At 40.8% G+C, this 12,829-nt stretch overlaps 1 protein-coding gene across 5 annotated transcripts in view; it reads right to left on the bottom strand.

The window, feature by feature from the left end:
* Positions 1–12,829, bottom strand: part of LOC145514266 (uncharacterized) — a 718,708-nt gene that overhangs the window by 333,461 nt on the left and 372,418 nt on the right. For 4 of the 5 annotated variants that reach the window (XR_014060003.1, XR_014060006.1, XR_014060005.1 and 1 more), the window contains one exon: positions 2,770–2,838. Coding sequence is in view for 1 of the 5 variants with exons in the window: in XM_081511614.1 (XP_081367740.1) it covers positions 2,770–2,838 (69 nt within the window). In the remaining 4 variants the exon portion in view is untranslated. Of the gene's footprint in view, positions 1–2,769; positions 2,839–4,397; positions 4,501–9,725; positions 9,835–12,829 lie in introns of those variants that run through there. The other variant, XR_014060004.1, reaches the window with a different exon arrangement.

The raw sequence follows: 12,829 nt of genomic DNA on the forward strand, positions 1-12,829 counted from the left end.
GATGGAAAAGGAAAGGAAATCACAAGTAGAATTTTCTGTAAAGAGACCAGTCATTTTTATATATTCTCCTTTCATGGCATTAAAATACTATTCCCTGTTTAAATACCAAAAAAGTATTTCATGTAAGGGCTCATTCTGGGATAATCTCTGAATCTATGGGTGGAATGACTGAATCTGGCTTTTATCTCAATGAAAAAATTATTAATGGGAGAGCTTTAGAAATCATTTCCTTGTGAAATATAAATCTGTTTCTTTGAATAAAACATTCTGACAGGCAGCCTAGAAAGTACTAATACAAGGTAACAATCTACCTATACTACTGAACTTTATTAGACTGTAGAGACTTTTAGAGAAAAACAGCATAAAATTCTATTACGGCACATCAGAAAGGCCAGGCTCTGCCCAGGCCTTTGTACTTCCTTTACAAAAATACTCCTAAATCATTTAAAATCATTGATCATATCCTACACCTCTCTTTCTGCCATAGTTCAGATGGAAGCTGTGTTATACTCTAAATGACTTTGCTTCTCCGATGTAAAACAGAATTTATGTTTACTATTCTTCTTCAGACACCCACACTTTCCTTCTGCAAGATAAAGCTTATAACTGCTTTAAATCATCCATTTTCTTCATGTGATTACTGAAAGAATGGCAGATTTACAGGCATGAGACCATCTGTACCAAGAAAAGATGATTTTTTTTCTTAATAGAAGAGATGGCATCGTTTTATCGTCACATTTATAATCTTGCTTATCTGCACACAAGAATCCTTCAGGTTTGACCTGTAGGGATCTCCCCTTTGAGTCCAATGAAACATACTCACCTTTATGTTAAATGAATGTTTCTCAGCTTCTCAGCACTAATGACATTTCAGTGGTGAACAATTTGGTAATTCTTTGTTGAGGGGCATGGCACACTTGGGGCAGGGGGAATAGCCTGTGCAGTGTGGGATGTTTAGCAACATCTCTGATTTTAAGCAGTAGGTGCCAGAAGCACACCCCCCAAACTGTTGTGAAAACAAAAATGCCAAATGTCATATTGCAAAATCACCCCTAAGTTGAGAACCACTGTGAAAACAGTTCACACCTGCTCAATAAACTAAGGGGAAAATATTAAAGTGAAGATACACCTACTAAAGACCCAACAGAATTCATACATCCATTCACACACTGTTCATTCATTCAGCAATTCTTTTCTTGAGTGGCTTTTTCCTGACCATTTGGATGTTCAGCAGATCTTCCCCATAGTAAATAACATCCTCATATAGAGCTAGTCTTAGTTATTTAAAGAGTGTAATTATGTACAAAGTCCTAGAAAAGACTTGATTGGCAAGTCTATGAGAGAGTGAAAAATAGAATAAATCTGAATCTTGATTTGGAACTCATGGATTCTGGAAAAAGTAGTCTCAGCACTTGTACTCACCAAGATTTTACTTTGTATTGGAGTTAGAAGAAGACATATTGCAACAATGAGTTTAAGAGTATTAATACCTCATAGGGTACCTAATGCTTCAAGCACCAAATCTCCTAACAAAACACTACATTTTAGTAGAGACAGACGAGCACATGCTTTAAGAAATTTGAGGTAAATCACGTAGTGAATATACAATAAAACCTAGATTAGAGGTATTTTTTCATTTTCTTGATACTTTATAATTTCAAGTTCTTCTATGAGTATGTATTTCTTTTATAATTAGAAAACAAATCGATGAGATTTATGAAGTTCATTAAAATTCTGGCTCCTGTACGTCTGAAGTTAAGCCCAGTGCAGTGAACACCTTACAGTAACTTTCAGCCTCAGATAGGATTATTTATGGGCAACCACAGAGTACCCCTAGAGAGCAAGGAAATAAAGCTGACATGATGGCATTTTCCAAATTGCTTCTCAACACACAAAACAGCAGTAGGCCTTTGAAGACTAGGCCTGCACTCTCTGCCCAGGGAACAACGGCTCCCATAAACCAAGTCGTCTCTCTCCAGTCTTCCCCACGTCTCCCCCAGGTGATTCCTGCCACAGCAGCTAAAGCTTCTAACCACTCCCCCCCCCAACACCCAGGCCTCCAGAAGGTCACATTTGCATTGGCTAGAAGGTCAATCCAGGTGGCAGTGCCCGTGGATACTGTCAGCTATTGCTTGTTTTCTTAATTACAGGCTCTTCCCCTGCCAGCCTTTCCTTCCATATCACCTCCTGCTGTGTCCTGCTTGAATGTGCAGCTGGAAATGGCAGGAAAGGAAGCATGAAGCTGAGAATCAGGCTATGGACCTGTGAAAAGGACAGTCTACAGGTCCAGGCCAGTGCATGCAGGATGCAAAGGCAGGGGATAAAAGTCGCTCAGAGAAAAAATTACTTACTAGAAAAAACAAATAAAACCCCTCTTGTGGCTATGAGGAGTATCGGCTGGGATACCATGTTGCCCTGGGCTCCAGCTCCAGCTCTGTCTGTGTTAGCTGTGTCATATCAGGGGCTCCTGGGAAGCATTCTGAATCCAGTTTTCCCCTCCTGAACAACGGGCTTAACAACACCTATCACCGTCTGCAACCTAAATGATAACTACCACAGACCATATTTACGATACTTTTACAAGTCATTCATTTATTCATTCAAACAGTTTGCTGAGTGCTTAATAAGGGACAGAAACTCTGCTACATGTTGGAAAAAAACACGGTCAACAGTAGATACAGTGTCTCCCCTCAGGGAGCACCCAGCTCAATTGAAATCTGTATATTTAAGAAATATACACTAAAGTATATGATGAACAATACTACTTACAGCAAAGCAGAAGTTAGTGGAGGCCATCTGAGGGTTGGGAGGGCTGTGCCAAGGATCATCAACTTGAATCTGGAAGATAGAAGATTTACCAAGTAAAGGAAAGAAAAGCATTCCATGTGGACTGAACAACATAAGAAATTATCTTATGATATTAAGGAACATGGGCGGCCCAAATAGCCATCTCCTTTGTGTACTCAGCACACAGCACAGGGGCTAGCACACAGAGGCCAATAAATATCTGCTGAATGAATAAATGAGATTTCTAAGAAGTATTCTGTGAGTGTCGATTCAATTACTCGCTAGAGGTACAAGCTTTGGCAAAGGAGTTACTAGTCTAAGCCTCAGTTTCCTTATTTGCCGGCTCCTCTAATACTGCCATCTCTAGACAATTTGCGGGACTCTGTGAGAGGGCTAGAAAGGATTTGCCTTGTCAAGGGCTGCACAAACATTAGTTTAGTCTTCCATGAATATGAGTTTTCCTCCATAAATATCACAAAGATGACAAGCCCCCTGAGCACAGGAGCCAAATTTATTTAGTTCACCCCTACATTCATCACACCCATTAGGGTACCTGGACTAAAGCAGATGCTCAATAAACACCTGTTGATGAAATACTCATTGACAGTGATTATGTTTTTTTTTCCCAGTGTGTATACACAGCTATGTGTGCACATACATCAACTTTGGTTTGGGTTCCTGTGTTGTTTCTGTCTAAGGCATCAAAACACAAGCATCTTAAACCAAATATGATTATAGTCTCTCTCTTGTGCTCTCTGCACTATTCACCAAATCTATGCCTATTAACTGTCTGAAAAGGTCCTGAAATATTTCTAAGCAGAGCTGGTGCTTCTACTAATTGAGTCTTTCCCTTCATTCTCTAACTCAATTTGCTTCTGAAAAACAGGAGTGGGACACAGGAAGAAGGAGGGGTGGGAAATTTATAATTTATTGGAAGATGAATAAGGCCACCTCAAAGTCTGAAAAGTAGTACAGCACAGCTAGTGTTGAGAGGGGCCACTTACCATGCAGCTAGAGCATCCATGCACATACTTGCTAGGGATGCCAAGAATGCAAGATCTTCAGCTCTCATTACCTGAATCTTTTCTTCCTATTAGCAGAAAGCAACCTTAAGGAATGACATAATCTCTCTATCCTCTCCACCGGAAAAACCTCTGGTTTTTCCAGCAGTCATGGAAGGATGTGAGAGCTGGACCATAAAGAAAGCTGAGTGCTGAAGAACTGATGCTTTTGAACTATGGTGTTGAAGAAGACTCTTGAGAGTCCTTTGGACTTCAAGGAGATCAAATCAGTCAACCCTAAAGGAAATCAACTCTAAATATTCACTAGAAGGGCTGATGCCAAAGCTGAAGCTTCAGTACCCTGGCCACCTGATACAAAGAGCCAACCCGTTGGAAAAGACCCTGATGCTGGGAAAGATAGAAGGCAGGAGGAGAAGGGGGTGAGAGAGGATGAGATGGTTGGATGGCATCACCAATTCAATGGACATGAATCTGAGTAAGCTTCGGGAGATGAAGGACAGGGAAGCTTAGAGTGCTGCACGACTGAGCAACTGAACAACAACAACCCCCTCCACACCTCTAACCCAAAGCAGACTTGTTTCCACTTACTGTGACAGTGGTGACTCCCATAATCCAGAATTTCTCTGCTGTAATGCAGCCCCTCAGACTTGGTGAAGGGAGAAGCTGGGGGAATCTAAACGATCATAAAGCTCTGGTTACCACTCCTGCTGTGAGGAACAGCATCCTTTGTCTCTGAGCTAGGAGTCTTGTGTCTTCAGTCCGTCCGTGAAACTACAGCAGACTAACTTGCTAGCTTGTAAGTAGAGTAAAATCACAAATTGTTCACTGTTGTGGACACCGGGTGATAATTTTGGCATTAGAATCTGATATATCTGGGTCTCTTTTTCCATTGGCCTTTTTTGAGCTTCAGTTTTGTCTTTTGAATGCTGCGATCATAACCCCAACCACAAGTGCTGAGCCAGAATTATATTTTTTCATTTGCAACCAAGTAAGTCTAAATACTGCATTCTGCTAACAACAGAACAATACAAAAGAAAACAACCACAAATTTATTGGTCACAGGAAAGTCAGAAATAGAATACTTCTGGTGTCTCAGACATGGGAACTCACAGGCCATTTCTGGGGTTATTTTGAATGATATAACTCCAATTATCTTCTATCTTTATGTTCAACATTCTGACTCCTAGGAAAGGAACATTGATTAGCTGAGCTTAGGTCAGGTCTTTTCCCTTTGACCAAAGTGATGTGATAGGGAGAGAAGAGGGACAGGCATTTTAAACACTTGGACTGGTTGGAGTAGCAAATGTCCAAAGGAAAAACAAAAACCACAGCTATTCTTTAAATATCACTCTTGGCATATGTAAATGCTCCATGTATATTAGGTGCCACTATCTTGTTCTTTAATGCTGTTATTGTTGCTTTTATGGTTAATAATAACAAAAATCTTATTACAAAGCTGTCAGTTACTGATAGCATAAGCTCATTAAAAAAATCTTTTACTGTTAGAAAATTCAAATCTATCAGGGAAAAATGTCATAGATGTAAATTTAAGAGGTATCAGATTTTTTCCAATGTTAAGTTTACATTAGTCTAGCAACCAGTGGGTATGAAGGCCTGGACTGACACTTTGTCTCTGATTTGATAAGAAAATGAAGAATGTAACCCTTGATTAGGAGTACAGACTCTAGCTGCTTTGAATGTTAGCCTACCAACTGGTTAATTATTTGATTCTTGGAAATTAGATTAATCTCTCTACATTCCAGCTTTCTCATATTTAATTCATTGAGTTAATTGAAGTAGACAATCCATTTAAAGCATTCACACAGCCCCTGACACTTAGTACATGCTCAATAAATGTTAACTATGACTACTATTTCATGAGCTGCAAAAGCTCATGACTTCCCTCTTTCACCTGCCTGCCCACACCATATAAATAATAGTAGATCTGCAAACTCAGGCATGGCCTCTACAGGACATTTTTATAAACAGAATTAGGCAAGTAATTATGAAAACTCTGCCTGCTGAGGATAGACTTAATCTGGCAAATATTTTTTCTGAGAAAAACAAAAAGGTTCAGTAAGATCTTAAATTTGCTTTACAGGGAAAAAAAAGTACACTTAAAGAGAGATTTAATTATTTGGCAATAAAATCCTCTTTTATCGTGATTTCACTGTGCAATTTAACCACGTTTTTTGATCGTGTTTGTGTGTACATTGTAATCATTCAACTGTCTTAGCTATTTATTGCCTTTGTCTTATAAATTGTTTATTTTTGCACTGAAACAAGCTTTTAAAATTATCATAAATGTTTGTTTTACATAACCACTGTTGAGGAAAAAAGAAAAAGCTTATTCATTTTCATGTAATTCTTAAAGTACAGAAAATGATACTTTCTGACTCTCTGCACTGTCAGCCTATAGTTATGTAAATATCATCTGTGACCGAGTATTTACTGCATTTGTATTCACTGAACAATGCAGCAGAGACCCAGGAATTATAAAATATGTAAATTTATTGATCTGTAGCATCTCTTCCTGTTTAATCTATGCCTTTTTAAAGACGCAAAAGAATTTGCCAAAATGTTAGTTCCATAATAGTTGCTGACCTCAATAGCTAGGCATGACTTCTAAAGAAAAGGGAAAAATCATTTTCACATCTCTCACTATCGGATTTTTGCTTTGCAAGTCCCACATTTTGTGAACGTGAATCCAGACAAACCTGAGCTCAAATTCTATCTTTGCCATTTACTCCCCAGGTGCTCAGTGTCTTCAGTCCTGTCTAGCTCCTTGTGACCCCATGGACTGTAGTCCACCAGGCTCCTCTGTCCATGGGCTTCTCCAAGAAAGAATACTGGAGCGGGTAGCCATTCCATTCTCCAGGAGATCTTCCCAACCCAGGGAAGGAACCTGGGTCTTCCGCATTGCAGGCAGATTTTTTACCATCTGAGTCATCAGGGAAGCCCCTTATGTAACTTCACACTTCAGTTAACTTTGCTGAGCCCTGGTTCCTAGGACTCCTGGTCTTTTATTGTATTGGGTCTGTGGGAAAATCAGAATAACTTTTCTGAGTTTGTATTTGTGGTCCCAATTACATCAGAATGGTCCTCCCTCTCAGAGGTGATTTCATTCTTCACAATGACCTTGGCTTATGTATTCCTCAACCTTGACAACCATGACCAGAGAGTTAGATTTCCATAACAAATTCCTATTCTGCTTTTCTTTTTGCCTCTTTAATTACTCTTTTGTCCCCATCTGCATCTCCTCTTTTTCCTACTATGCCATGCAAGGAGAGCTGTAACACAACCGAGTCTGTGGCCTTGTGTTCTCTTATGTCTTCATTCCTGGAAACAACTTTAAAAGATTCTTAACCCACTAATAATTGGTATCAACTAGTAACGGCAGGCATCCTAATTCTTGTAACAACTCTACAAGATGCTTCTAATATTTGCCTCTTTTGCACATTAGTTTTATTTCTTCAAAAGAAAACTTAACACCAGATTTACTCGACTCTAATGATCATACGCTTTCAGGATATACACGCTGCTTCTCTACTCACACCTCTTGGCTCTAGACTTACAACTCTTGGCCACCTGGGTTTTCAGCTTATGTATACAGCTAATCAGGTCTGAGTGTCTTTACTGGCGGATGATCGATTTCCTACAGACACACTCTCCTATGCCCATTCCAGTTTCTGTCCATTAGAATGACCACTATCTTCATTATTTCCTCAACTGCTGGTATGTTATATTGGGATGGCCAAAAACTTTGTTCGGATTCTTCTGTCTGAATGAACTTTTTCGCCAGCCCAACAGTTCATACATCAAAGGGTCAGTTGTAAGGACAAGATAAGTGAATAAGTATAGATGGGGCAGCATCTGGCACAGGATCCATTCTCAGTAAGTTGTTGTTAATACTACTACTACTACCACAATGCTCTAAAAGCTGAAGATCTAGAAAATGAATGGATACACAGAGTAACAATTCAATCAATATAAGCGCTCTGATGGATATTTGTATAAGATGCTTTATGAACACAGCAGAGAGTGTCTAAATGTACCATGCCTGCACTTTTTAATATTAGTCACTACACACACACACAGAGAAGCATGGGCACACACACTGACTATACACATGTCCCATATTTCAGAGAGGAAAGTATATTGATAAGATTCCTCTGGACTATTCCCCCGTGGAATGAAATTCTTAGTGAATGCCACTTTGAAGTGAGGCTTTCTATCTTCAGTTACCAGATTGTCTCCTGAAGTAATTGAAACCCATAAGCCTTGAATATAAAGTTGCTCTGTGCCATTGATTATAATAGAGCAATTTGAGCTGAGGTGACAATGCTGTTTTTGAAATGGGAAGGTTAGCATAGCCAGTACAAAATATATAAACAGATTTATTTAAATACATATTTTTTAAAGGATTTGTGCCTGAGTGGTGCAGTTCCTAAATCTGTAATTACATTTAATATAGTCAGGAAGCCTAGTCATTGCTTCCTGGTCCTTCCAACAAGAGTCAGGATAACATTCAGTGAACTTCATGGAGGAAAGGCCCAAGGACCTTCTCTCTCTTTGGAGAATCCTAAAGCAACAGACCCTGAACTCAGTCCATGCTGCTACTGATAGCATAGCTCCTTGCTACCACCCATTACCTGAAGGAATCAGAAAGCAACCATTAAATTCCTCTATCTCTTAACTTCAGTTCAGTTCAGTCGCTCAGTCGTGTCTGACTCTGTGCGACCCCATGAATTGCAGTATGCCAGGCCTCCCTGTCCATCACCAACTCCCAGAGTTTACCCAAACCCATGTCCATCAAGTCAGTGATGCCATCCAACCATCTCATCCTCTGTCGTCCCCTTCTCCTCCTGCCCCCAATCCTTCCCAGCATCAGGGTCTTTTCCAATGAGTCAACTCTTCGCATGAGGTGGCCAAAGTATTGGAGTTTCAGCTTCAACATCAGTCCTTCCAATGAACACCCAGGACTGATCTCCTTTAGGATGGATTGATTGGATCTCCTTGCAGTCCAAGGGACTCTCAAGAGTCTTCTCCAACACCACAGTTCAAAAGCCTCAATTCTGCGGCACTCAGCTTTCTTCACCATCCAACTCTCACATCCATACATGACCAATGGAAAAACCATAACCTTGACTAGGTGGACTTTTGTTGGCAAAGTAATGTCTCTGCTTTTAAATATGCTATCTAGGTTGGCCTTACTGAGATCCAAAAAGGAAAAAGATAGGAGGTGGCATTAAAGCTTACCTCTACTTACTTCTATTTCTGCCTCTGTGAAAAAGAAAATTAATTCTCATTTGGACTAAGTCAGAGGAAGAAGTTAGATGGGTAGGAAAGGTTCCGATCTCTGGTCAGGGAACTAGATCCCATATGCCACAACTAAGCATTCGCACATTGCAACTAAGAATTGGCATGCTGCAACTAAAGACACTGCGTGCGACAACTAAGATCTGGCACAGTCAAATAAATAAAGGTGGGAGGTCCATGTCCCCTACTTTGAATCTGGGTGGGATCGTGCTTTCCAGCATCAATTTTCTAAAACCAACTAGGTGTCCTACAATTCAATTAGATTCTTACTGCAGATGGTGACTTCAGCCATGAAATTAAAAGACGCTTGCTCCATGGAAGGAAAGCAATGATCAACCTAGACAGCATATTAAAAAGCAGACACATAACTTTGCCAACAAAAGCCTGTACTGTCAAAGCTATGGTTTTTCCAGTAGTCATGTACAGATATAAGAGTTGGACCATAAAGAAGGCTGAGCACCAGAGAATTGATGCTTTCAAATTGTGGTGTGGAGAAGACCCCTGAGAGTCCCTTGGACTTCAAGGAGATCAATCGTACAGGAAAAAAACCCTGAATATTCATTGGAAGGACTGATGCTGAAGCTGAAGCACCATTACTTTAGCTACCCGATGCAAAGAGCCAACTCATTGGAAAAGACCCTGATGCCAGGAAAGATTGAAGGCAGGAGGAGAAGAGGATGACAGAGGATGGATGAGATGGATGGACAGCATCATCAACTCAATGGACATGAATTTGAGCAAACCCCAGGATACAGTGGAGGACAGAGGCGCCTGGCTACAGTCCATGAGGTCACAAAGAGTTGGACATGACTTAGCGACTGAACAACAACAACAACCATAGACTAAAAGACTCAGTGCTATGAGATAGTCACCACTTTGATCCCACCTACAGGTGCTGGGGACTACCACACTTTCGACTGGTAGGCTTGGCTACAAATTCAGGAGTTTTCCTGAACGCCTACAGTCTCAGTAATTTGCTAGAACAATTCACAAAACTCAAGGAAGTGCTACATTGACATTACCACTTTATTATAAAGGATACAAATGAACAGGTACTTGGGACAAAGGTCTCAAGCAGAGGAGTCTCTGGCCCCATGAAATCAGAGTTATGTCACCCTCCCAGTTCATCAATATGCTCACCAACCAAGGGGCTCACTAGTCCCTCTCCCCTCCATGGAGATCAGGGGGTGGGAATGAAAATTCCAACCCTCTAACCACATGGTTGGTTTTTCTGTCAGTCAGTCCCCATGCTAAAGCTATCTAGCGGCTCCACTATGAGTTACCTCACTGCATAAATTCAGATATGATTGAAGAGGGATCATTACAAGCAACAAAAGACACTTTAATCACTCATAAAACTCCAAGGATTTTTTTAAGCTCTGTGCCAAGATTCAGGGACAAAGACCAGATATATTCTTTATTACACCAGGCCTTGTGATGCTTTCACAAAGAGAGAATTGCTAAAGGGATTCTGTGTGATGCACCAGGCTGGGTCATAACAGGCCATGCACCTTCCACCTTATTCAATGGACCATTCATACTCAGAGCTCTGAGCCATTCTCTAAGAAACTCAATCCACAAGGCCTCCATGCCATAAACCAACCAAACCCCACGTAGGCACTCTGATTGCTTGTCCGAACTTTCGTGTCATTCTAATAGATAAGATGAGCCTTTAGATGATTCTAGCCACCAGCCCTCTAGTCACCTTAGCCATTAAGTCTGCCCAACTGAATTCCCAGACTGTGAATCAGAGAAAAACCACCCCTGCTGGGTCCTATCTGAATTCCTGACCCCTAGAATCTGTAAGCACAATAATAGGGCTATTTTAAGCTGTTAAATTACAGGGCACCCTGTTACACAGCAGTAGTAACTGGAAAAAATCATAACAAGTGAGTCTGGAGAAGTAGAATGGGGCCAGGTCATGCCATGTTAAGAGTGGTGGGCTTTATTCCATTGAAAAGCAGTTTTAAGAGTGGGGAGAGATGCATCAAAGTTGGAGTTAATTTTGAATAACTCACCCTGGCTGCAGCGAGGAGGCTAAATTTAAGATGGGCAAGACCAGAGTCAAGGAGACATATAAGAGACCGTTGCAAGATGACAATGACATTTACTACAACAGTAATGACACAAATAGAGAAGGGAGTATAGCCTTGACAAAAAAAAAAAAAAACTACAGCAACAAATTTAGAAGGTAAAAGCATTGCAATTTGGTGGAAAATCCAATATAGAATTGGGGAACAGGAGGGTGAAGGAAGAATTGATGACGGCTCACATGTTTCTGGACTGAATGGCTACAAAGATGATAGAGCTATCAACTGAGATCCAGAACAATAAAGAGGTTAACTGTGGTTGAGGAAGAGATAATGTCCACCATGTCTTGAATGTGCTGAATTGGAACTTCTTGGGCTTCCCTGATAACTCAGGGAAGTTATCAGGGAACTCAGTTTGTAAAGAATCCTCCTGCAACGCAGGAGACCCTGGTTCAATTCCTGGGTTGGGAATATCCGCTGGAGAAGGGATAGGCTACCCACCCCAGTATTCTTGGACTTCCCTTGTGGCTCAGCTGGTAAAGAATCCGCCTGCAATGAGGAAGACCTGGGTTCAATCCCTGGGTTGGGAAGATCTCCTGGAGAAGGGAAAGGCTACCCATTCCAGTATTCTGGCCTGGAGAATTCCATGGACTATACAGTCCATGGAGTCGCAAAGAGTCAGACACAACTGAGCGACTTTCACTTTGGAATGCTAGGTGGATATATCCAGCAAATTGCTCAAAACTTGGAAAAGAAGTTAGGACAGAAGATAGATTTGAGAATCAAGTCTCTACAGTTAAACCAATTAAAACAGATTAGATCATTTAGGGAAATTATGCAAAATAAGTAAAATAGAGAATCAAATCTAAATCTCTATAGAACTCCAGTATGTAAGAGTTTTACAGGGTAGGAATGATCCAGGAAACGAAGAAAAAAGGTAAAGTAAGGTCATAGAGGAAAGCAGGAGTGACACTGACTCCGAGGGGTAAAGTTTCAGAAAGTCTTTATTGTTCTCTGTTATTAAATGCAGCAGAAAGCTCCACTAACCTCATGTCAAGACCTTTGCAAGACCCTGAGAATATGAATGTGAATACATCATCATTCTAGCCTTCATAGAAACATAGACAGGTAAACACACATGTGACAGTAGAGTGGGAACAATGCAAAATACAACTGTTATTCAGTACAGAATTACCTCCAGGAGGGAGCAAGTGACTTGGTGAAAACTGAGAAAATATTCAGAGGATATAATATATCAGGTTTTTATCTTCTAAAATGGAATGGAAGCCACTTAAATTCAAGAAGCAGAACTTTTTCATGCTCAAGCCTCGAGGACCACTACTTGGAGTTCAGTAGGTAAGTACACAGGTGTGTGTGTCTGTTGCAGGGAGGGTGGGGGTGTGTGGGTGTGGGTGTGTGTGTGTGCATGCTCAGTCATGGCCGACTCTTTGCGACCCCATGGATTGTAGCCCACCAGTCTCTTCTATCCATGGGACTCTCCAAGCAAGAATACTGGAGTGGGTTGCCATTTCCATGATGGGCCTGAAATTCTGTAACTTCTGGGAAAGTCACACATTCTGAAATACATAACTTGCATTAATGTGTTAAAAAAAAAAAAATCCCACCTGGAGGAGGAAGAGGGTTGTCATTCACACCCAGACCCAAAGGGAA

The sequence above is a fragment of the Giraffa tippelskirchi genome, chromosome 7 (genome assembly GCF_054371585.1).
Source record: "Giraffa tippelskirchi isolate mGirTip1 chromosome 7, T2T-mGirTip1v1.2.pri, whole genome shotgun sequence".
Classification (NCBI taxonomy): Eukaryota; Metazoa; Chordata; class Mammalia; order Artiodactyla; family Giraffidae; genus Giraffa; species Giraffa tippelskirchi.